Raw genomic sequence first — 26,157 nt, 5'->3', positions numbered from 1 at the left:
GGGCCTGGGCAAGGCGCCGTGAAGTGGGGCCCTGGAGGAGCCCGTGTCTGCAGGGCTGCAGCTCTACCTCCTGAGGGGGCCAGGGGCTCCCGCCGTGCACGCTGTCACCAGGCAATGGGTGACCCGCCGGGGAAGAGTAGATGAGATCAGAAATAGCCTTGTCTTCCGATCCAATTGTTACCCTACTGACTTTTCAGAAAGCATTCTTCGTTTATGTCTCGGGGTGGATACCGATTACCTTTTTAAATAGTGAGACCTTTGGGAGCAAATATGGGAGAGGCAAGGGAAGCCAGGCGCTTCCAGCCCCTTTCCTTTTGGGCAGTCACACCCACAGCCTCAGGGCTTTATGGGCATAAATGGTTTGTCAGTTGGGGGATGGAGAAAGGACCAAGCATATATAATAGTCCTTCTCCACTGGAGTGAAAGGAACGGATTTTATTTAACCTACATTTTACTGTAGAGTCAACTTCTCCTGAAACCTACGGGAATCCTCGCGTTTGTAAATACAGCGGCTTCCGACTTCAGTGTGGGAGCCTGTCTCCACACCACCTGGCCTTGATGCCCACGGCTCCTTTCTCCGTCCTGGCATCTGGGTGGAGCCTGTGACTTGGCCTCATTCTGTTGGCAACACAAGTCACAGGCCCAGCCTGGAGGAGGCCCGGAAGCTTCTGCCTCTGCACTCTTGGGGACCCTAAACCGCTAGCTAAGAAGTCCAGTGACCCTGCTGGAGAGACTGTGTAGAGAGTCCGCTTGGAGGGGGAGAAGTCCCAAGTCAACACAGGAAGAGGAAGCAGCCGGCCAGCACCCCAGTTGAGCCCGGCACCCCGGTGACAATGCACCTGACCACCAGCAAGACTCACGGGAACTGCCCAGTGAGCTCATCCCAGACTACAGAATCCTGAACCGGTGGATTGGCTGTTGTTTCCTAAGCCAGTGAGCCTTGGGGGTAGTTTCTTATGCGACAGTAAATAAAACAACCCCAACCAGCAATTACCTCAAGCCAAGTGACCATGTTCACCTTGCCCCACCCCCACCAAATCACCAAGGTCCCTTTTAACCTCGCACTCGAGAGTCCTTCCCTCATGTGATGGCTGCTTTTCGCCAGGAAAGCATCTTGTTATTACTTCACAGCAGGTGCTGCCTACCCTGTAATGAGTAGCCCAAAAATTTGTTAAGGAAAAAAAAAAAAAAAGTTTCACGGGGCTGTCAGAGCTGGAGGTTGGGGATTGGGCTTCCTCGAAGTAGCACAATCCTGTGTATCCATTTCATACGCGTGGGGCTCAAATTCATGCCTCAGCAGATTTATAAATGACTCCCTGTCATGGACCTTCAAGGTCACTCACCGAGAGAGGAAATCTCGGAATATTAAAGCCTGAGTATCAGGGTCTACATTGATTGGACACACCAGACAGGGCTAGACATGGAGTCCACCAGATCAGAGCGGCCGTGTAGTAAAATAATCCAGGGCTAGATTCCGGAGCCAAACTGCCTGGGATCAAATCCCAGATCTGTCACTTGTTATCCATAAAACCATGGGCAAGTTACTTAATCTCTGTGCCTTAGCATCCTCATTGATAAAGCAAGGATAATAGTCCCTAGCTCCCAAGGTGACTGTGAAGATTAAATGAGTTAATATAGGCACAAGGCATAGACCAGTACCCTGGCTATTCTAAACCTGACTATAAGGGGTTTGATACTTAACAACTGGGAAAAAGTCTCACGTGGATTTTAAATAATATGAATAGCTATTTCTAGAGATTGTACACAACGAAAGGCCATCTAGAGACTATACATCAGCTTTCTGAAGCTGTATCCTATATAACTTGGTTGTGATTCCAGCCCTGCCATAAACTAGCTGTGTCACATTGGGCAAGTGATTTATAACATGCGGATAATGACACAATGACCCTGCCTAAAAAGGCGAGATCAGAAGGTCCCTCCTCGGAGGTGTATCTCTATACCTTCCCAAATCCCCGTGAGACAGGAAAGGGCAGGTGGACTTACCACCATCGTAAAGATGGAGATCTGTATGTAGCTACACGACTTGTCCAGAGCCAAACCCAAGTCCCAGAGCAGAGCTAAGAAAGGGTGTCTTGCGTACCGGATGGCTTATGGCCATGGCAAAGACTACGTTCCCCAGCCTCCCTGTCAGGTAGATGCGGCCACGTGATTAAGTTCTGGCCCCTGGAATGTGGGTGGAGATAAGGTGTGCTCCTTCAGGCAGTCCTCCGCGCTCTCTCGGTCCCCTTCTGGTGGCTGGCTGCAGAGCAACCCAGGAAGGACTCCAAGGCCCTATGGGATCCTAGAGCCACAAGAAGGCAGAAGATGGGGTTCCTTGTCATCACAAGCCAAAAGTCGATTAGACTTTATGCGACAAGAAATAAATTGCCTTGTGTTAAGCTCCTGAGATTTGGGGCTTATTTGTTACAATATTTGGCCTTCACTGACCAACATGCCCAGTGTCTCTAATTAATACCAATTCAGGTTCTGAACTTCGAGGGAAAGCACCCCCCCACCCCCTGCCTTTTTTTAAGAGCAAAGGGTCACTGACATCTTATTTGGTACAGGCAGAGCAAAATTGATGACATTTTTGTAAAATCTGAATTCCAACTCTTGGTCTTCCCATCTACTCTTCTAAGTGGGCCAGGGAGTTAGCCACTGTTGTACTGGGCCCTTTGGCTACATTGAATCAGCGGTAATTTTGCATCGTCTGTAGAGAACAAAACGATGGTGGGAACATTTCAAAGATAAAGTAGCAACTATTTTCAAGTCTCTACTAGATGACGAGAGGAACAACGGATTTCTCAGAGGTGTTTTCTGTTTCCTGGTCTCTTCCCTCCCCTGAATCAAGTTGTCTATCTTAATATTTGACCAGTGGTTATATTCATGATGTACAGAAAATAAAGGTAAAATGTTAAAATCAAAATTCACTTTGAAAGGGAGGAGAGAATGACCTGGTAGGTTCTCTCTTGAATAGAGAACTAACGGTGGGGATTCATACCTTCCTTCCTAAATTCCCATATTCTTTAGTTTGTTTCTTTCACTGTAGAAAATTAGGCATTTACATTTTCAGCAATTACCGATGCATTTTTGCAAAAATAAAATACCATAATTTAATCAATCAAGAACAGAGGAGACCTTTTTTCTTCAAGCTGGACTTTGCCACCTTTGCTTCCAAAGAAAAGATGAGCGTGGGTTTTGAAAATAAATAATGGGAGAGGCCTAGCAGGCTCTCAGCATCTATGACCCACAGGAGTAGACCCGGGTTCCCGCCATCCACTGCGACCTTTCAAAAGGCCTCACTCCCTTCCCCTCTCCATTCCATGTGGTACCTTCTCCATCAGTGGGGGTGGCCCCCTTTAGACAGATGGGTACCGTTCAGTTACCAGGAAGAGGTTCGTCACTCGACTGTCCAGGGCTTTCCATCTGGGAAGGAAAAGAGTGGTATCCCGGCTACTATGTGCACTGAGGAAGTTGGCATGTGATTCAAGTGCCACCCTGGACCATTTGGTCCCTCTGTATTCTGGGCCAGACTCCTTTGCTGGGGCGTGGCCTGCTGGCCCTTGAAGCACAGAGGAGGAAGCCCCATATACATGGCTAGGTGGAACTCCTACGGAATGCAAAGTTGCAGATGCCCGTGGCCGGGGGGCGGAGAAGGGGTCCCCGTCTGGGCTCCCATCCCCCAATCTTGCAGCTCAGTGGCTCTGGGCCTCACCCAGGAATGGACGAGCCGTTGCCCTTCTCACAGAGACCAGCACCACAACATCCCTGCCCTGCCCTCAGACTGGACGCTGAACAGTTCTGAAGGGCGTGTGGGCCTGCTCTCCCGCTGCGGGGGGGTGGGGGTGGGGGGTGGGGTCCCAGGTCTGGCTCGCCCTCACGCAGCTGGGAAGGGAGACCCCATTCCTGTAAGAGCGGGGTCAAGGTAGGCTGCATCTCCAGCCGCGAGGCTATTTTTAGATGCTGTTATCTTTGCCCTGCTCACAAGCGGTTGTGAAAAGCAAACTGGTGACCGGGAGGCACAAAACCGCAAAATAAAAACCTCGTGAAACAAGAGCTCCCGAACTCAAGCGCAAACCACACTATGGCTACGACACCGTGCACCAGCATGGCCGGCGCCGCTTAACCTTCCCCTAAGGGGACACCAGTTGGGGCTCTGCTCTTTTACTGCCCGCACATTCCTGGCCTGGGCAAGACCGGCTCTGGCCCACCAACTCTGGCAGGGCGCCTCCGCGAGGCCGCCCCACTCACGCCCACAGATGGTGACCCAGGTGGACAGGTGTACCAAAGGAGCAGGCTCAAAAGGGTTAACGCCGCCACAAAAGGAAGAGCTCCAGCTCTCTCGCCTCTCTCTTCCAGCTCATCCTAACCGTCCGTTTGCCTCACGGCATCACAGCCAGCTCCATGACAGTGAAACCCCTGCACAGGCAAAATGTCGCCCACCACCAAGTGGCAGGGCAGGAAAACAGGATGGAACACCTAGCTGGATCCCCGACTTCTCCCCAGCCGTCGGAGCTCCCGCAAGGCTGAGCCTCAGGGCGCGCTCCCTTTCACAGAGCCCTCGAGTCCCCGTGCCCCCGGGAGGAAACCCACCCCCAGCCCCCGCAGCCCCCCGCAGCCCCCCGCAGCCGCCTCCGCTCAGCTGCTTTGGGCCCGGGTAGCCGCGTGGAAAAGTGCCGCCCCGCCCCAGAGCCCGGGATGAGGGGTGAGGAGGAGGCGGCAAACTTCAAAGCTGCAGCTGCAATATGCTTAAAATAAAAGACCCCAGGAAGACAGAGCAGTTCCCCCTCGCCCCTCAGAGCTTAGCGCGGTCCACCTTGACCGCCTGCTCACCCTCACTCTGCTCTGCCGAGGGGAGCGGACTCTCAAACCTTGGCTAGGGGCGGGGAGGGGGGGGGTAGATTTCCTCCTAGGCTGGCGCGCGCGGCGGGGCTGCGGCTCTGGCTTCCTCCGTCCCCCAAGTTCACCCACCACCCAGAGGTGTGAAACATTAGTTTAAAATGATGTCACCTGCCCATACCCCTTCCCCCCAGGCTAGTCCCATCTCACACACACCGGAGTGGCCTGGGCTGCGAGTCGCGGAGCATCCCGGGGGGTTGCGGTGGGGCACCGCGCCAAGGCTAGCCTCCGCGGGCGCCCGCTCAGGCTCGGGCTCGGCCCTGGGAAGCCCGCCCGCGCATCGTTCTCCCGGTGCAGAAATCCTACCGCCCGTGCGCCCTGGGCGCGCCGCCGGGCCCCGTGCCGGCTCCCCGGGAATGCGGCCGTCAGGTGAGGTAGGCATGCGTGCCGGCTCCGCAGCGAAGCAGCAGCTGGCTGGGGCGCTGGGCTCACGATCTGCCTCTTCTCCCTCTCCCCGCAAAGGAGAGGCCTCTCGGGGGCTTTCCAGCGCCTTGTTGCGTTAGGACCGCATTCCTTCTTCCTTTTGCCTTTTATCTTAGTTTCTCCTTCAGATGCAAAAAGGGAGATCGCAGGAGTCCATGCCCAGCTCCAGCCTAACTCGGTCCACAGGCAGAGAGAGAATTATGAATGGATGCTGCCTTCTGATGAGGAAGTCGACTGGGGAGGTCTCTGCGCACGGCGCGCTCCATCAAAGCCGGGGCATTGGCCCCTCCACTGCTTCAATGCTGCAGGCTGAGACACCTAATTGACCACTGGGAAATCAGGTGCCGGGAGACCTGGGCGGGACGTAGCCCCAGGGCCACGCTGAGATCGAGCGCCTCGCCCGCGTAGACAGCTTCGATTTACAGCCCAGTGAATGGAGGGGACTGCGGCAGCCAAACCTCCCGGGCAGCAGGCACGGTTGCACCAACGCTCTGCAGACAACCACCCGGCTCCGCGAACATCTCCCGGTTCCACTGGGCTAAAGTGGAACCTGCTAAAAATAATCCGTCCCCTGCCGCCAGCCGCAGTGAGCCGCAGGACTCGGCCCCCAGCCCCAAACTCGGCGGTGCGCGGGAGCGGGCCACAGAGCCGGCCCTGTGAGCGTAGACAAGCCGGGGGTTGGAAAGGATCCTGGGTCCGGATTTCGGGTACCTGTGCGTCTCCTCCTCCGGTGGTGCGGCCGCTGGGGCCGCGTGTTACCCATGCCCGGAGTGGCGGCGGGCTCGGCACATCACCAACAGGCTGGACCGGCCGCGGCTGCTCAGCACCGCACCCCCGTGGCTCCCTTCTCACCTCCCCTGTCCCCAGTCTCTGACCAACAGCGTTAGAATCAGAGACGACGACGAGACGCCCGCGCCAACTCCTCCAGCCCCGGGGCAAGAGGGAAGACAGAGACTGGCGCGGAGCCCGCGCCCCGTGTGTAACAGGACTAGAGCAGCCCGCAGATTGTAACATTGCGTCCCTTCCCCCTCTTCATCCCCGGTCCCCGAGACCTTGCATGCTAGATACAACTCACCCTGCTCAGGCTTAAAAACACTGCAGAGACAATGCCTTCAGAGCCATGAACTGATCTCCAGGGAAGGGTGATTTACTAAGCCAGCTATGGTGTCGAACCAGGGCTAAAAACCACGGCAGTGCGTGCCCCTGCCCGAGGCTGCTAGGTTGTATATGCGACAACGGCATGCGGAAGACCAAAAGCCATTTCGGGCCGCTGCAACACTTACGGGATATACCCCAACATATAACACGGGGGAAAGACCAGGGAACGAAATCATCCCAAGATGGCTTGCGGGGCACAGCTGTAGGTAATCTGTCTTGATGCCTTGGAAACCCATTTCAGGAAAACGTGACTATTTTCTGACCAGGTCGTCCGTCTTCAAATAGGGAGGTTTATGCCCCGGGCGCATTTACATGTGTGGGCAGTACCCGGTCCATGGGGCCTGCGACTCCTCCATCATTGACAAATTGTGGTGAAACACTTGACTTGCCAAGGTCATAAGAAATCACGGGGTTTGCAGGTGCACGGGTAGAGCACTTCCTAATTGGCATTACTATGAATTATGATCATGGTCACATGAAATATCGCATCCAACCCGAGTTAGTCTGGGTTGGCTGCTGTCTTCTGACCCCACTCACACCAACCTCCTCAGACGGCTGCCAGCCTCCAGGAAGGATGGGGAATGTAGCTGGAGCCCCCCCCCCCCGGGAGACACTGTGTGGCTAGGACAGGAAGGATGGGGAGGGAAGAAGTGGCGTGGCCACTACTCCCCCAGTGAGGCTGAGAAGACAGCCATGAACCCCGAAGTTGACGGGGTCGGTGGGCAAAGGAAAAGAGGCCATCAGAATGAGAGGAGTCAGAGAAGCGAGAGAAGCGAGAGAAGCGAGAGAAGCGGGAGACCGGGAGGCAGGGAGGGAGGGCCCTATATCACAAGCCAAGGGACAAAACGGTTTCAAGAAGGCAGCATGATCCAGAGTGCCAGACGTCCGGCGAGAGGTCCACGGGAACAGTTTTGCCCGCCAAGGGCAGACCTGGGCCCCTCAGACTTCCGGAAGGACTGAGAGAGCGGAAAGCGTGGGGTGGGCGGGATGCCAGTCAGAGCTTCTGAAAAGAAATGGGGGGTCTTTCCCTTGGGTTCGGTCACCAAAGGATCAGTGGCACCAGCAGCACCTGGGGGCTCGTGACACCAGCACCGGGGAGAGGCTCGCGGCAAGGCCTGGAGATCTGTGTGTTAACGCGCACCCAGACCCACTCCACCAGGGACACCGGGAACTGCCCGCCTCAAGTGACTCCAACTACTCAGGCTTTGACGTGAGAATTTATGTTTCGGTGAGCAAAGTGGCCACCTTCTACAGCGATCCCTGGCAAGATCACGGGGAGCCGGTGGCCAAGTCACTAATCACACATCCCAAGGGTTGAACTGTGTTGCCCCAGGCTTTCAGGCCTGCTCTATCCAGGGAGAGCCTTGGCTGAACTCCGTGAAGCCATGAAAATGGCCATGTCCGCCCCTCTGCGTTGATCTTTACGAGAGTGAGGTTGTTGTTAACAGCCACGATGAAAAGAAACGATGTCGCTGGGCTGCATTTGAATAAAGTTTTAGCAATTCCCATGGTGTAGACGAAAATACCTGGGCTTTTATCCCAGGAAGACCTGTGTTTGAATCCTAGCTCCTCCGGCTCTTGGCGGTGTGGCCTTGGGAAAATAACTCGACTTCCCTGAACCTTGGTCTCCTCCTTTGTAAAATGCAAACAGTAACACCTCACTTACAGGGCTGTCAGGGCGAGTAAACAGAATAATAGGTGAAGCCCGGCACATGGGAAAAGCCCAACGAAGGCCGTTCCTTCCCAACTGCTGGAAGTCTCCACACGCACGCTCATACTGTCGTTTTCCCGGGCTCCCTGTCCCCCGTGTGGTGGTCAGGGTACCTGATTCTTCCTGTGGCTGAGGGGCCAAACAGAAGCATTTATCGAACATCTCTCAGATGCCACGGACCGTGCTACGTGCTGGCAGGGACGGGGCGGAGTCTGGGCCCTGTCGGAGCTGGCATTCTGAGGGCAGAGGTTACGTCCCCGTCCGTGTGGGTATCCCGCTTGTTTTGACTGGAAGCCAAGGATGCTGGGTCCCAGGAAGAAACAGTCGCACACGTGTCCTCCCTTAGGCCAGTGGTGACCTAGAGCGGGGATCAGAAACTCGTGCTGTGACGGGCCAGAGAGTAAAGACCGTAGTCTTGGCGGGCCACGCCGTGTCTGTTGCAGCCAGTTCACGCTGCTGTTGTGTGCAGCTCACGATGAACGGACGTGGCCGTGTTCCACTAAAACTTCATCCGCGGTAACAGGCAGTGGGTGAGATTGGGCCCACGGGCCACAGTCTGCCAGCCCATGCTCTGTATTGTGGCTCAGGACACAAATATTCCCCTTTCCTGGTATTGCCGGGAAACACAGAGGTCTACGTGGATGAGTTTGCGTGTGGCTACAGTTTGTGCAACCACCAGCCCCTTGTTATTTGAAAGCTTAGTCTATACTCTCCCTGGAAGAAAGTGGCTAGTCGGTTCACCAGACCGTCTCCACCTTTCTCCCGCAGCCACCCTGCCTCCAGGCCCGGCCCACACAAACTCCCACCTGTTCCTCCGAACGCTCCCTTCTGTCCCCCGCTGGCTAGACACAGATGCTCTACGGGGGTGCTGGAACCCCAAGACGGAAGGAGCCCTGCCACCCAAATGACCGAAGGCTGACCTGCATGAGACTTCAGCGTACGTGAGGAAAAAGCCTCCGAAAGCGGCGAGGATTTTACTGCCAGAATTTGGCCTACCTTGAACGATTCGCTTCCCTATCTCTTTAATCAGATGATACGAAACACGATTTAATGCTTTGGTGATTACTTGGGGTCTTTATTAAGAAGGCTTATTATTGGTCTCTATGGTAACACATTTCAAAGCCTCCTTTTCAGATTTCCAAGCTCTTTCCTTGATATTTAGCTCTCCACTGGCATTCCCTTCTCACCCTCCTTCTAGCTCCTTCCCCACGGTTTGAATCCACGGCGAGCTGAAGAAAACAGACACCACGGCTCGGTAACATCTGTTCATCAAACAAGAGTTACTAATGGTTTGAGCAAGAACCCAGGCCAGGTTCTGAATCGACTGCATGGGCTTCCTGGCAACTATCTTGCAGCCTTGGGGAGCTCCCCCCTCACTTACCTTCAGGCTTAGAGCCGTGTTCCAGACGGCCAAAGCTACTGGAAGCCGAGCATCTCTGGAATCGGCGGGGCATTTCAGTATTACCAAGCCTACAGATTTTCAGTTTTTCCACTAGTCATCTTGGGGGAGTCCACAATAAAGCTTCTAGTTCCGTCCCTTGACATTCATGGGCTATTCAGCTTTCAAAACACTGCCACTTCCCGATTTTTCTGCATAGAGATTATACCCGTTATAGGGCCCAAATCTGTTTTAAACTCCCCTCTTCTGCTTCCTTGTTTTGCAGACACCAACAGATAGTAGTTGGCCCCTCCCCTAGAGGAGCTAGAAGAACGGACTTGAAAAAACTAAGTAATTCTATTCCTGTTCCAGAGGGGGAATTAACTTTATGTCGGTGACATGGAGGAAGCCGACGGTGTCCAGAGACCTCGACAGTCTGACTTTACTTTTTTACTGAAGAACCAAGGTGACCACTTGGTCTGTTTCTTGATCTATGAGACAAGGAGGGTGGAGATGATCTATAAGGCTTTCTCTAGGTCTGGCATTCTGGAAGCCTATTGTTCTGTGAAACCTGGAACCCAAAATACCTTCTGAAACGGTTTCTGATCATCAGTGCTTTTAGTTTTCCTTCCCCTTTCTGTGACCATTCCGAACTGACCGCTCCACACAGAAACTTTAGCACCTGCAAGGGCGATAATACATTCTGTGATCTGCCCAGGCTGGGTAAACTTTTTGCCCCAGAATGACCTTGTTCGTGACCTCGGGGATCCCAATGCGAGCTCTACTCCCCACCACGCTCTCCCTATGTTTATGTGGGGCGGATTCCCTGCTTTATTTATTCTCTTTGGTTCCAATGATGGAAACCCAGTTTTGCCTCCAAAGTTCGCTTCCCCGAAGCCAGCTGGAATCCCCTTTGTGGCGCTGGACGTGGCTGAGCCTCAACTCCCGTCTCTCTTTAGCGGCACGTTACTCTTGCCGTCTCCCCGCCACTGCTCACAAGAGACCCCACGACTTCCAGAAGAAATCAGTGCTATAAAATGGCTCACTCGTTCATAAGGAGCTATGTGTTTATTCATATATTTTTTATATCATAACAAATGTAAATTAATTTCAGGGTACGACTATCCAAGCTTGTATCTATATGGCTGCCTGTATAAAATTTCTCTCTCAAAATTCTCCAAACCATCTGGCATAAACTACTGTATTGTGACCTGTTAAAATAAGTAACAGCTGCGATAATCCCTCTCGATTTATGGCGAGCTATAAAGCTTTGCATATACTGGCAATGCATATAAAATAATAAATAAAACCATTATCATTCTGTGCTGTCTTGGTGGGAATTATGATGATTTAGCCAAAATGGAGCCCTACGGAATGCATCAGAGGAGAAGCAGAGGTTTTGCCCAATCTGGCCTCCTCCAGCCCCCAAAGACCAACTTCACTACTTAGAGCTCTTAGATGTGTTTGAAAACCTCATCCAGTGTAAATGCATCCTTTCTGAGAGAACATCGTTCCCATACGTTGTTGCCCAACTTCTATTATTTCAAGGCCTGCTTTTCCGATGGTGGGTTTCCAGAATTCCACCAGACCAGAAAGAAAAACCAGCCATGCACAACTCAAAAACGTGAAATAACTTGTAGCACCGAAACAGAGAATTGTCTTGGAGTTGTTAACTTATGTAAGCTTATGTTTTTGCAAAGACTGCCAAGATCCCAGGTTGAAAACTACTATGTCAAAGTCATCTTTCAAAGATCTGCAATATGTGAAAACAAAAAGCCAGTATCTGCAGGAAAAGGGACTGGGCAGCTTTGATTCTGTGTAGAAGAGAGTGACTATGGTCACTACCTGTGAATTTCAAAAAAATTAAGGAGACGGAAGGAAACTAACATGAAATGGCTATTTACTGCAACAGCCGTATGCCTTAGGTAGTGTTCCCGTTTTATGCTTGAGGAAATTGATGCTTAGGGGGTTAAGCCACTTGCCCAAGGCCATCCGGTTAATACTCTGGGGAGATGGGAGTCTGAACTCAGGTCCGCCTGAATCTAAGGTTCACGTTCTCTCTGCCTCACCACCTTGCCTCGAGGACAGCTGTTTGCAACCTTTTTCTGCCATGACCCATGCGACAGATTGATAGATGGTATTTACACGGATCATTCACTGTCACGGCCCGGGCCAATGACCGCCCCCGCTTCTTCCCCAGGTATAAAGTCTATGTGAATGTAAGTGAGAGTTACCTTATTAGTGGAAGAACTCCAGATCTGTTTTCATTTGTATATTTACAGAATTTGCAAATAAGGATGTTTGGTTATTATGGTAGATTTCAAAAACAGCTACAGTGCTTGTTAGTTCATTCCATCGGATTCTCTGCCTTGAATCTGAGCAGGCCTTAAGACTAGATTCGGCCCACAGAATGCGCTAGAAGTGACACTGAATGTGTTCTGAGCCCGAGCCTCAAGAAGCCTTGCAGCTTCTACCTTTGCCAACCTTGGTGCCTACCCATGCTTACTGCCACTCTCCCTGGAGCATAGGCTAGTGCGTTGGACGACGACGCACGTGTAGCCCAGTGGCTCCCCTTATTCTGGCCCGCGGCCTGCTAACTACCAGACACGTGAAGGAGGCCAGCCTGGGTCATCCGGCCCCAGATGAACGACTACAGATGAAAAGTAAGCCCCGCAGAGTTCGACGGGGCCAGCCCAGAGCAGAAGAACCTCCCATTGATTTCCCAGCCACTAACCATGGGGGTGACTGGCCATACACAAAAGGTTACCTAAGGAAGTTATTTTAAATCAATTTCTAGTCACATGTGAAAACAAACACTGCTGGCTGAGAACTACTGGTTTGAACACAAATTCCATAAACTGAAGTGAAATAAAATAAAAACACACAGCCTTCTGTCCCAGAAGCCCACCTTCCCTCCTCCAACCCTGGGCTTCTCAGGCCGACAGTGAGTCACACGGTTTGGGGAAAAGAATCACCAAGGTGAGTGGCCCAGAACCACCCTCCGGAGACCGTCGGCGGATGGAAGGAAGTGAGGGAGAGATGATGTGCTGAAAGTCTACAAATGCCGACGCGTGACCCCAGAAGCCCTCCAGGAAACGGAGGAGCAATGCCACAGACCCAGAAAACCACAGAGTGTTAGCACAGGGCGTCGGTTTTGTCATATTCAACCACGGTGCTCATACTCCTTAAGAAGACAGGGTATCCAGAGCCACAGGTCAGGGGAGGGGCAAGAGATGTCCACCCTCCCCTTCCCACACGCTTGGGAAACTTACAGATGGATGGAAACCAGCACTAGGAAGAAAGGAATAATTACAAACCAAATTAGGGCCGAATCGGATGGAGAAAGGAAGAAATAATGGAGAAAGGAAGAAATAATGGAGAAAGGAAGAAATAATGGTTCTCAACTTTGGCTGTACGTTGCCATTTCAACTCTTGCAGTCTTCCTAATCGCTACATTAGTTACCAACTTTATTTGATAGGAAAAAAATGTTCAGCATTTGGAATTCTCACCGCTTTCAACAAAAGCTGTTTCTTTTGAAGAAAATGCTGGTGAGTAACGATTAGTTCATCGTTCGCTATCTTCGCATGTGGATGCTTGGGCTTGTTGTTTCTTATTTTCTTAGGATATCTGGGAACCTTTGAACTTTGAATAATTTCTTTTTTCTTTCTCTCGGTGCCCTCTAGTTATACAAACACAAAAATAATTACAGAGGCAGTATTTACATCTATACATCTATGGGTTTTTTTCATTTGGTATTTACAGTGCTGAATGAATGAATTAATTTAGTTCATTTTACTTCTTGGGAAAAGTGTATGTAATGAAAGGGGGGGGTCCCTTTTAGTGGACTCTGGCAAGGTTTTATAAGGAACATATAAATGAGAAGGAGAGAGAAAGGAACCTTCTTTGTAGTCCTGAGAAAACATATTGGTCTGTACCCTAAACAGTTGTGCTACATTTGTGGTTTAAACACATTCTTACTATGTTCCAGAAAAGGGGATGTTTTACTGAAAAACTTTATGGGGGGGGGGACCGAACCTCTCTATAAGTGTTTGTAGTTTCTCACGGTTCAGGCTCTGAACTGGCTTTCCAACAACTTTTCCCAGTCTGAGAATGTGGCCAGGACAGTGGATTCAGGCTCTAAGCTGGGCCCTCCATTAGTTGCCTTCTAGGTGGAATCCGAATGGAAACTTCCAGATCGGGGCAGACATAAAAACAGTATTACATGCCCTATTGGTGGGGAAGGCTTAAGGATGAGGTGGTTTAAGGATGGGGTCAAATCGAACAACAGAAAGAAAAATGACCCGGAGGGGAGAGCCCATGGTCCCTATGGTGTCGTTGGAACTACACTTCAGAAGCCAGGTAGAGAAGGCAGCCTTGCTTGTCAGGAGCCCTCTACCCACGTTTTACCACCTGGGGTATGACAAGGACGAGAAGTGAGGCAGGGTTTGGCCTGTTCTTGAAGGATTTTGCTTTACAGCAATTCACTTCTAAAAGGAAGAAGGGGAAGCAGTGGGAGATTTCCAAAGAACAATTTCATAATAAACAGATCATGTGTTAGAAAGCTGCCTTGCACCTAGGAGCTCCTTTACTCATAAATATTTATTTTTTCCCCCCTATTTATTTAAATTCCAGCTAGTTAACATACAGGGCAATATTAGTCTCAGGGTAGAATTCAGCGATTCATCATTTACATACAACACCCGGTGCTCATCCCAACAAGCTCCTTCCTTAATCCCCGTCACTGTTGAACCCATTCCCTCCCCCCACCCCACCCACCTCCATCAGGTTGTTCTCTATAGTTAAGAGTCTGTTTCTCAGTTTGCCTCTCTTTCTTTACCATGTTCATCTGTTTTGTTTCTTAAATTCCACATGAGTGAAATCAGATGGTGTTTGTCTTTCTCTGACTGACTTATTTCGCTTAGCATAATACTCTTGAGCTCCACCCGTCACCGCAAATGGCAAGATTTCATTCTTTTTTATGGCCAAGTAATATTCCATTGTGTATACACCACCTCTTCCCTATCCACTCATCGGTCAACGGACATGTGGGCTCTTTCCATAATTTGGCTATTGTTGATGACGCTGCTATAGACATGGGGGTGCAAGTATCCCTTCGAATCAGAATTTTTGTGCCCTTTGGATAAATACCTAGTAGTGCGACTGCCGGATCGTAGGGTAATTCTATTTTTAAGTTTTTGAGGAACCTCCATACTGTTTTCCAGAGTGACTACACCCGTTTGCATCCCCACCAACAGTGTAACAGGGTTCCCCTCATAAATATTTCTTAATAAGATTTTTTAAATTGATATTTTTAAAGGAGAGACAACTAGATGGTTCAGGTATTCATTAGTCTCAGAGAGGGAACAGTTTTAGGATCATAGAGATGCAAATGTCACTAAGATTTGTAAGAATGAATTTTTCTGGCCTCTTGGGAAGGTTACTACACATCCAGGGGGGTCCAATGATGATGATACTGGTAGAACCCTGAGAGATGTAAGGGAGGGACTAATCTGAGGCCATCTCAGCCCGCTCCAATGATTCTGGGATGCCACTCTGCGTCTCTGGCTTTCGACTTCCTTCCCCGCTCCCTCTGGCCATGGACAGCAAGCCCTAATAGTGAAGCTGTAGGATGTGGGATTTGATGCCTGATTACAGTCCGTCTCTGGCCTTAGACTGGCCCAGACTACATTTGTAAGCTTTTCTTTTTAACTCAGGACACATTTTCCCATGGAAAAGAAGTTACAAATGGCATTTAGAGTTCCAGGGTGGCCCATCAAGGCTTATTTCCTCCCCAGTATTGCTGGGGAGATACTTATGTGCAGTGAAAGAGAGTGGAAAACAATACAGGTGTTATGATAGCAAATAAATGTTAACATAACTCAAGAAGATGGTTTTGAAAATTAATCTTGGGGTGCCTGGGTGGCTCAGTCGGTTAAGCATCCGGCTTTGACTCAAGTCATGATCTCACAGTCGTGGGTTCAAGCCCCGCGTGGGGCTCTGGGCTGACAGCTCAGAGCCCGGAGCCTGCTTCGGACTCCGTGTCTCCCTCTCTCTCTGCCCCTCCCGCTCATGCTCTGTCTCTCTCTCTCAAAAATAAACATGCAAAAAGTAAAAAAATAAAAATAATAAAAATTAATCTTAAATGCTGGTGCCCGATAAAATGTAAGACTAACTAGAGAAAGAGTAGTCAGATGATAGAGACCTTGGGGTCTACAGCTGGAGTGTGTGCCTCTTTGAGAATTAATGACACTGATTGTTTACCATGACCAGTATCAATAGAAAGTCACTCATTCCAAGAAAACAATACTTCTCAAGTACCTCAAATACTCTAGGCAATACTATGCCAGAGATGACAGGCCTAGTCCCTACTTTGAAGAAGCCCATAGAATGGCTGACTAAAAAGATACTATACTATGTACGTATTTTTCAGAGGGAATCACACATCCTCCCGAGGTACACTGTGTTGTGTCTGGGGGCTCAGGGAGCCACAGGATAGATGTGGGGGGAGCTTCCTGAACCACTAGTTTTACTCAGTAATTGTTGGGGGGGGAGATTATTTTATATTAAATAATTAGGGAATAGTGCTAATTTTATAGGAATGTTTAGGACGATGCATATGGTTATAAAGAAATCTTAAGATCTACAGAAGGTTGGTGTGGGCCATACCTGGCCGTGCCCATGTCCTCCCTCCTTCTCCACCCTTTGGCTCAGATCCCCTCAGGGGTACTAGTTCATTCTCTGCCCTTGGAAGCACCACTGAAATACACGCATGCACAGCATAAGGGCCATAGACAGGGAGAAGTGTGAATCACCCTGGGTAATTTCAGGAAGGGCTTCCCAAGGAAGGTGACGCTGAAGCCACGGCTTCCGAAATGATGAGGAGTTGGCCAGGTGAGAGAGGTCATGAAAGCATTCTAGAGAGGCCAAAAGCACCGTCACAAAGGTCCTGAAGCTCACACAGGCCTGGAAGCGGGGGAGAGAGCAGGTGCGATGGGAAGATGCACGCGATCCGGCATGGCTGGCGCGCCGGCCGGTGGACCCGGCTTCAAGGGCACGTGTGCTATCATCTCAAAGCGCAAGAAAGGATGGGGAGTCTAGGACCTCTGCATCCTAGCGAACAGGGGTTCTGGTGGCCCAGGGCAGCTTGGTGGCCGGCCAGAACAAGTGGCCTTGGGACATCTGGGAAAGCAGATGGAGGTATGAAGACGGCCGAGCGTAGCGGGGAGATGCTGAAAAATAAATGGGGCTTTGTAACTCCAAGACGAGCCGTAATCGTATCTGCTACTTGTTACTTTGCTCCGAAACTTCGAATGAGATAAAGTAAAATCCCCGCCACAACCCTCCCCTGGGAAATGAATATTTGAACAACATACCATTGATAAACAATGCTGAGTAATGAACGTATCAGCGACGGGGCAGTCAAGTTAATTGGCAGAAAGTTCGAGAGTCATTACTGGCAACTGAAAGAGAAAGTAAAAGGCCTCACCTCCCGCCTCTCCATTTTCTCAAGACATCTGACACTACTGGTCCTGTCCCTTGTCTGACACCTCTTCTGAGCTCACAGGCATAGTTTGGTGAGGGCCATCTCGGCTGATGGCTGTTCGCTCCCTCGCATCAAAAGAAAGTTTGCTTCTGCTTTGGTTGATCTAAGCACAGGTCACAGCGTGTGTTTTGATATTTAACCTGTATGACAGCCTTAGAATACCACACCTACATTCAGTCCGGGGGTCATCATTTTCAAACTGTTGCCGGCGGTATCACCTGGTGGTAAACAGCGTGGGTTTTGGAGTCAGACGGACCTGGTCCAAATCCTGACTCTGCAACGTCCGAGCTACAATCCCGGCCAGTTACATTAATACCCTAAGCCTCACTTTCCCCATCTACGTCACAAGCAAAATAGCTGTGCCTGCAGCAGAGGGCCACACTGAAGACAAGGAAGACAGCGCAATTAGCACAGCCCCGCCGAGCACACAATAAGGGGTCATTAGAGGACTTTTAATATTAACATCCTGGTTTTCCCCGACCGCGGGGTCTAAAATCCCCTTGGTCCCAACTGTCAAGGGATAAGCTCTTCTCAAACACATGATACTGATCATTTACGGTGCAAAAGTACTCAGCCTTCTATCTTAACTGCCGCACTTTATGTTAATCAAGTGCGAGAAATAGGTTTCGTTGCTTCTTTCTGGAAACATCTTTCCTTTGTGACCCAAATGGAACCACTGGAGGATAAACAGATTAAAAGAAAAAAAAATACCCCGAGTGAATATTTTTTGAAGTTGCTAAAATAAGTTACTGAAAACAAAGACCCAAGAGAAGTGGGAGCATAAGCTATGGGTTTTATGTTTACACCTTCGCTCAAATACCCACCCACTACCGAAACCGTAAGTCGGTGTAGAAGATGTTATATTGGGAAATAGGGTAGGGTTCAAAACATCCTTTGATACTTGGTTGAGTCTGCTTTCACTGTGCTGGAGGTGAACTGATATTAACCAAAGTATGCCAAGATATGAAAGATGAGAATCAGCCTCAGAAAAAGTGGGGTAAGAGCAGAGGGAAAAGGGTTTTATTAGCAGTGACTGACAGCATCATTTGTCTCCGAGGGACCCTGAAGGCTCTGCTCACACACTTCTGACACCACCTCCCAATGATGACGCTGACGACGAGGATGACAGCGACAGCAAACACTGATTCGGTCCCTGGCCTGGGTCCGGCCCGCGCTATGTGCTTTCTTTGCCGGACGGCACTCGGTCTTCCCAACGAGCCTATCAGATCTCGCAGAACAGACTGCAGCTGAGAGAGAGAAAACCCCAGAATGCTTCTCCCAGCTAACAACTTCCTCCCAATCCATCAGAGCCTAGCTCAGATCTCACCTCCTTCAGGAAGCTTCCTTCCTTTCCCTCTTCACCTCCTCCATTCTCCATTCTATTTTTCTCTGGTTGTTTTGAAGCCTGTTTTTCTTCCTCCCTCCCTCCCTCCCTCCCTCCCTGCCTCCCTCCCTCCCTTCCTCCTTCCTTCCTCCTTCCTTCCTTCCTTCCTTCCTTCCTTCCTTCCTTCCTTCCGACACTTGGAAATGTAGTCACACACATTAGATCTGACTGCTCTTTCACTGAGTGCTGGTCAGGTCTCTGGATGTGGCTATAACACCTTAAAGGTAGGGAGAGTCCTCAGTTTTGCCTCAACTACATGGCAGGGTGGAGGGAGATTCTGTACCTACAGAATCTGATCCTGGCCTAGACATCTACCCAGTTGCAATGAACTGGATTTTTGTACTTTACCAAGTTTCGGATTTCACAGTTATTTTCTACCTGATACTCTTGGACCAAGGGCAGAGAGATGTCACTGCTCCATAGAGAGCTCCACGCACAAGAATGTTGGGGAATAGGAAGTCATTTTTTGTCATTGAACGCAAAAGCTTCCCTTCTTATATGAATCAAGGGTATATCTTATCTCTTAGTTATTTCTTCTGAGTCCATCAGTGGCTGGGCCTGCCACCCTCCTGTAAAAGGAGAGGAGACAAAGAGAAGCAGAATGCTATTTGGCGGCTAGGAACATTTTTCCCCGGCAGAAAACGGAGTGACTTTTAGCTTATCTGCTGTCACCTTGTTAATGTGATCATTGTTCTTCAAAATAAAATCTCCTCTTCTTACCCATGATGTCTTTCGTGTGAAAAAATTTCTAAAAAGCAGCAAGTAAATGCCAAGAAAAGAGGGGCAAAAGCGGGGGGAAGGCTAATCAAGAGAAGCTACAAATCAACTTCTTTCCAAGGAAAAACACTCAATGCACAATTATCTTAATTCTCCTAGGTGGCCATTTTGCTTGCCTTCTAAGGTAAGTGTGGAAACGACTAGAAACCTGTGGCTCCCTTCATTGCCCCTGGCTTTCAGAGCAGAAGCTGCAGGCCTGCGTCAGTTGGGATGACTCATTTATCGTTCCTTTAAGCCAGGGGCTCGGTGGCTGTTGATGTGTGCCCCTGGCCCGTTCTCAAGCACATCCTCGCTTCAAAATTAATCATCCAGCTCTAACTTGCTGGTGAAGGTTTCCAGGGATAAAAACTTAGGTGGAAGAGGGAACCTAGTTATTAATGGCCAAATGCCATCCATGGCAAACATAACACAAAGACCAGGCAGCGAGAGAAGCATGATTTACTCGTCTATTTTGAAGAATAAATCAAAACTTCCTCTTTGCTCCATTGTAGGGTGGGGGCAAGAAAGGGGCAAAGATAACATTCCTGAGAGGCCTCTGTTCTTCAAAGCTGAGGAAACACTTGCCATCTCTCTCCTGGTGGAGTTTGACTTTTGGCCTCGGGATGCTGAAGAACCAGGTCTGTGTTTCACCGGCAAGAGGATACAGCTGAGATTAATTCCCTTCTGCATCTCCTTTCTGCCATTTTGGGAGCCACTGGTCTTCACCACGCTCGAGGTCAAGGAGTCATAGGCACACTCGAGGCCAGCGCCCCTCAGGAGAGTGGAGTTTCTCAGTATTCCCACTGACTCAGAAAGAGGCACCCAGGACGAAGGGAGCCATGCTACCTAACTGAGTATTCAAAAGCACAGGTGGACTTCAGAGGAGACTAGAAGACTATCGGGAACACAGACAAGGAATCTCCACCTAAGTTCGCATACAGAGGGGTTGTGCAGGATAAAGAGAGTGTGGACAGCAGACGACAGTCGCTTGTAGCTTCATGAGGCCCTACCCCTTCCCAATCTCACTATCTCCTCTCCCTCCCTACCCGCTAGACTTAGATAAGGCGAGAATCAACCCAACGAAAATCATCTTTAATTTTTATGCAAAATATTGGCTCTATAAAAAAATGTTTCCCTTGGTTTTAGAGACCAGGTCCTTTTTTTTTTTTTTTTTTAGTTTTGAAGATCAGCAGAGTGAGCTCATTCTATCATGTTCTAAAATGCAAAGTGAGACAAAACCAAAAAAAAAAAAAAACCCAAAAAACCCACAAACAAAAATCTACCCCAAACTTGATAACATCTTACTTACCCTGACAGAATCTGTCTGAAGTCTTTTCCTCCATCAAGCTCACTTGGCTTGCCACACCACCCCAGGAGGGACAGGGGGGTCCCTCTGTCATGTGGATGGGCCCCGAAGTACTAGGCCCAGCCTTTCTGGGGCTTGCAGATCAGTGTCCCCCTGACTTTGGACAGAAGTCCCCAAGGGCAGAACCGTGTCTTAGTCGTGTTTGCAGAGATGCTGCTTCAGGAAGCTTAGCTCCCCAAATGCTGCCTCCTGCTAGGCCCTACAAGGTGGGAAGCACCACAGTTGGGTAGCTGGGAAAGAGGCCAGGTCTGGGACAGAACAGCCCCGATGTCCTACTAGGAACACTCCACATGAGACAACGCCTAGGAAACTCTGGAGGAATTTTTTTAGTGGTCAATTTCTATGCCGTGCTGAGTTTTTTTTCTGGCTGGTCTCAGCACGCTCAACCCAGTGTCACACGTGGCCGTGTGCCCTCCCCGAGGTACACGGTTGGTGTTTTCATGCCCCATCTGCCAGTGCCTCTGGAGGACGTCAGGATGAGTGGGCTGATCCAGGAAGGACACCCACTGTCCCGGCCCTCTGCCTAAGACATGCAAACAGAGAACAGCTTCCCAGCCACGAAATTTTGCCTGTGCCCAGAGCATGCTGTTATAAATATGATTGTTGTCCATAGCCACTAAGGACTGAGCAGCTACTAAGTGTGCTATGCCAAGTCTCTTGCCTGCATTCTTTCATTTCATCCTTATTGAAAGAAGACAAAAGAAGTTGCAGCCACACGACTGATAAATGGCAGAGCAAGGATTCGAACCCAGATCCAGAAGACACCAGAGCCCATTCTCCCCATACCATGCTGCCTCCCCAAAACCTAACTATCTAGAGAATGAAACTCTGAACCATAAGCCCACATAGCAAAAGCAATGGAAATTACCAAAGCTGTATTCCTGAGGTAAATTTATAGCTCTCTGTTTTCAGACCTATCTTTTAAACTAAGCATTACATTGAAGAAATAAAGTTTAAAATCTCAAGCAGGTGAACACAAAATCTGACCAAGTGATTAAAAATAACCACCCCCCAAATGGACAAAACCGATTTTGCCATGAGACGGTGGCAGCCCATACCTTGTTCCCTCTGAACGTGAGGTTCTCAGGAATAAACTTAGACACTCGAGCTGATGCTCACACTGATGTGCAAGCTTTGCTCCTGGGAAATATGAATGCCCAGAGATCTGGGCATACACAATGACAGGAGCTGCTGGGTACCCGGGCCCCTGACTGTGGGTTGGCATAAGGGTCTGGGCCCTGAGAGCTTGCCCCATCACCGTAAGCGACTCTCACGCCGGCCCAAGCCCCCCGGGACGCCGCACGCTGACTGCTACAGGAGCCTGAAGCTCAAGTCCCATTCTCCACTGTTCCCGAAGACCACCAGACACTAGCCCTTTTGAGTCTATCAGCTACAAGATCTAACATTTTTGGTGCATGGCTGTGCCTGCCTCCAAGTTGGGAAGATTCGGCAGGGGCTGAGGAGGAAAGAAAGCAGAGTTTTATTTTCCCCTGAATTATTCCTATGCTTATAAGGCAATCGTATGAAACCATTGTTCCATGGCTTTAAATCTATAAATAAAACGCCCTTCGAGACTCCGGTTTGAAGGATGGTAAGAATCAGAGTAACCACTTTGTTTATGTAATAAACACACACCCAAAATTATACCATTTCTATAATGAAACCTGGTGTGTTAAAATTTGTGTTGAGGCAAAAGGCAGTCATCACCCCCCCACCCCCGCTTTTATTGTGCTGAATGCGGTATCTGCCAAGTCCTGCTTGGAGACATCTCTAATGAAGGGCCTGGCCTCCCTACTTGTGAACTAACGAGCTATCCAGAGACAGGGAGGGCACCATGACCTTGCTGACATTAATGCCAGGAGACAGCTGAACTTATAAAGTGCCAGAGCTCCGAGAAGGTTGCGCCCTCCGTCACCTTCCTTACCCCTCCCTGGCCTGCCAGCCACCCTCATGCCTTAGATCTCCAACCCAAGTAAACTGGGTCCAACTGTACCAAAGGCCTTCTCGCCATCTTTCCCCTTACTCTTAGACTGGAAACTTCTGGCCGGCACCTGGAGGGGCTTCATTTCTTTGGTATTCCCTCCCATCACTCAGTCCTTCAGGCCTGACGAATCGTACTTGGCTGTTGGACACTTTCCCTGGAATCCGCTGATCCTTACGCAACTGTGTGAACTTACGTCCTTAACTGTCTCACTCGGGTTCCGGAGGGAAACTGGGGGTTCAAGTGGGAGTGGAGTTCTTACCTCGTACCAACCCTGGCGGCACGCTGGAGTCTGCCTGGGGTGCTTTGAAAACAGCACACCGATGTCCGGGGCTATCCCCAGAGAGTCTGACTTAGTGGGTCTGAGGTATGGCCGGCACATCGAATGATGGTATTCATCGTCAGTACAAGTGATATCACGGACAGGGATTTGGATTTGAACAACTTCTCCAGCCCCAAATTCGGATACCACGATGCCCTGAAGAAACCGACAGAGGTTCGGTGGCACCTGCCGGAAGCCGCCTGGTCTACGGGCACGTAGCCTTCCTCTCCTAGGGGATCTCAGGTCACCAAGCAGGCACAAACTAGTGCCTCCTCATCACCACGCCTGGAGAAGCAACTCGGAGGGAGTGTTCCCAGAAGGCAGGGCGGAACAAGGCTCTAGCTGGGCAGGGCCGCAGACGAGCCTACTGGTGGTGGCGAGGCCCGTGCTCGCGCGCCCATAGTGTGCACACCAGTGTCCGGAGACGAGATGGAGGCAGGTGTGCAATAAGCTGGGTCAGCCAGGGCGAGGAGAGCGGGCGCCTCAACAGTGTGCCTACCCGCCGGCCGGCCACCACCACCGCGTGCTCACCACGACAGGGGAGAGGGGGTGGAGCTTATACAAGAAATGTAGGAGAGGCATTGTCCCTAACGTCCAGGAGCCTGAGCTCACACGGGAGGGCGGCCCGGGCGCAGTATGTGAACAGTTCAGTACTTTTCAAACGGGGGTCGACTGTGTGGCTGACCTCACGTGATAAAGGTGTATCGTGAAGGAGGGGTGAGAGGACTGAAGAAGTCAAGACAGGCTCTCGACTGGTCTAAGGCCATTTCCGATGGAACAGAAGCTAGAAATCGAAGAGGTGGGGCCTGAGCACTCGAAGTTCAAGGCCGTTCGCTAGGGGCCACAGGAGATACCGAAGTCTCCCTGGGACTCTCTGGATGAGGGCAGGACACCGAGGAGTTCCAACAAGACTGGAGGGGCGGGTGGAGAGCGGGACAGGCAGGCCTCTTCCCGGCCACCCCAGGCTCCAGGAGAACACTGCCCGGGCCCCCTCCTGGGCCGCCCTCCGAGCCCTCTGGAAGACGTGCAAGCCGAGGAGACACAAACGCTCGTCCTCTGTCTTAAGCCACCGGACACCTCGGAAGGCGCACAAAGTTGCACACTCGGCGGGCCAGCCGGACGGACAAGCCGGCGTCCCCGAGCTTAGGCGTCTCTGGCCCCAAACGCGACGGCCGGCCCTGAGGGTCAGGCACGGCCGCCCTTCCTCACCTCTGCTCCGGTGAGAGGGTTCCCGCTCGGCCCCAAACACGCTCCTCCTTCCCGCAGAGCAGGAAGCGGCGGCCCCGCGGCGCCGGCCCCTCTCCGGCGGGCCTGGCTCGTCCCGGCTCCCTCCCCTTTGTCCCGAACCGCTGCGAGCCCCGGGTACCTGCATCCTGGGGCACGCAGCAGGCCAGAGGCATGCTGGCTTCCCGCTCCGCTCCGTCAGGACGGGCCTTTTCTTCTACCCAGGGCCCTCCCGGACTCCCAGATAGCTGAAAGCTGATCTGCTGAAGTCGGCAGGCAGAGCAGGGGGGCGGGAGGGCGAGAGAGGGCGACCTTCGGCGAGGAGGGTGGCAGATTTTCACACGACATCTGCGCTGCCTCCGGGACTCCCCCCGGAGGGGGAGATGGTCTCACCCAAGTGCTGGGCCAGCTGCTAATCCCCCTGGGTTCACTTGAATGGCAAATCGGGACTCCGGGGCGGCCTCAGACACACCCTGTCTCCAGAGGAGGGGCTTAGCACTTTCTCTCCCAGCCCTGCGCGCGCTCAGAATGCGGCGGGACTGTTCCAGGGCCTCGCCGCTCCAAGTGCAGCCGGCCAGGGGTCAGCAGCATCCGTGTCACCTGAGAGCTAAGCTAACCGTGAGAAATGCAGAATCTCAGGTCCTGTCCCTTTGATGAGCTCTGCCAAGGGCCACGTGGCTATGGAAACCACTTGCACGTTGCCAGAGACAGGAAGCTGGACGAATACCACCACCCAGGGAGCCGCAGCCCCCCAGCCCGCGTGCCAGCTGTCCGGGCGTAAGAAGGGGTACAGCCCATGCCATCACCACACGGCTCCCCCTGCCGCCCCGCCGTTCCCCTCACCACCAGGCTGGGGCTGGTTCACCTGGCTGTGAGATTTTAGGTCGGTGAGCAGGCCTGCAAATATTTGCACACCCTGAAAGGATGGGGGGCAGGATACAACCGGAGCTTGCTCTTTTCAGGTTGCAAGTCAATTTCTGATCCCCTCCCACCCCCAACACACACACCACCTGTATCAGTATGTTAGGTTCTCGTGATGCCGATGTCAAGGGTCAAGTACATGGCGAGAACGCTTGAGCCCCTTCACAGACGCCAACCGTTCTGGAGTCTGCTCAGATCAGTTCTGGAGTCCTCAGAAAGGGAGGACTCAGGGATGCCCACAGCTTTGCTCCGATAGCTTTAATGTCATCGTCCCGCCTGAACCCAGCAACTGAGCCCACGTGCAAAAGCTGGAAGGGTAGAGAGAAGGAAAGAAGCAAAACTAAAGGCGAGTCAGAGAAGAGCTTTGTTTTCCAGTCCAGAGAGAACACTCGAAATAACTAAGAGCGAGGCAGACGGCCTGGCTTTCGTCTCAGAGGGTCGCCAGGCCTCTGCCCATGGCGTCGGCTCCCTGAGTTTGATGCTTCCGCTCCTCAGTCATGTGGAGCAGGAGCCAGGACGGGTGACTTCATTCCCGAAGAGCAGTTGAATCGCGCTGAGGTTCTGGGATGCGTTAAGACAGCCCAAATCAACACAAAGTCTGGCTGGCACCTTGGAGGAGTGTCCCAGACAGAATTTTGAGCCTTCCGAGCACCGGTCGGTGGCATCGGCGGATGGCCTGGCCACTGCCTCCGGTACAGCTAATTGGGGCACCCCTGCCTGCGCTCCCCGCACTTCACGGGGCAGCAGGGCCCTGCTTGAGGGAAGAACCCACAGGGCTGGAGAGAAGGTGGAGGCAAAGTCAGCCAGGGACGAAGACAGAGCAGAGAGAAAGCAAAGAGGGTGGCCCTGGGCTTTACTGGGATCTGGGTGGGCTCTCAAAAGCAATCATGGTGGGCTTTTGAGTGGAAAACCAAGCGAAAACAGTATTTAAAAATCTTCTTTGGATCCCCAGTCTCGCCTCAAACAACAATCACTCCCAAAAAGACTCTCACGAATGGAAGGAAATGATGCCATTGTTTTATTTTCTATGGGAAGTCATAATAGTTTTTAAAAGGTTAATCTCCCTCTCAGCCCTGTTTTTTCCCTTCCA

At 51.2% G+C, this 26,157-nt stretch overlaps 1 protein-coding gene across 1 annotated transcript in view; it reads right to left on the bottom strand.

Annotated features, from left to right (window-relative positions):
- Positions 1-24,325, bottom strand: part of NHS (NHS actin remodeling regulator) — a 98,892-nt gene extending 74,567 nt beyond the window's left edge. The window contains exon 1 of the mRNA XM_042975215.1: positions 24,289-24,325. Within this exon, the coding sequence (XP_042831149.1) occupies positions 24,289-24,322 (34 nt within the window). The 5' untranslated portion in view covers positions 24,323-24,325. The remainder of the gene's footprint in view (positions 1-24,288) is intronic.
- Between the last annotated feature and the right edge of the window lie 1,832 nt (positions 24,326-26,157).

The sequence above is a fragment of the Panthera tigris genome, chromosome X (assembly GCF_018350195.1).
Source record: "Panthera tigris isolate Pti1 chromosome X, P.tigris_Pti1_mat1.1, whole genome shotgun sequence".
Lineage (NCBI taxonomy): Eukaryota > Metazoa > Chordata > Mammalia > Carnivora > Felidae > Panthera > Panthera tigris.
The sequence above is the reverse complement of the archived record's forward strand: the minus strand, read 5'-3'. Positions and strand labels throughout refer to the sequence as shown.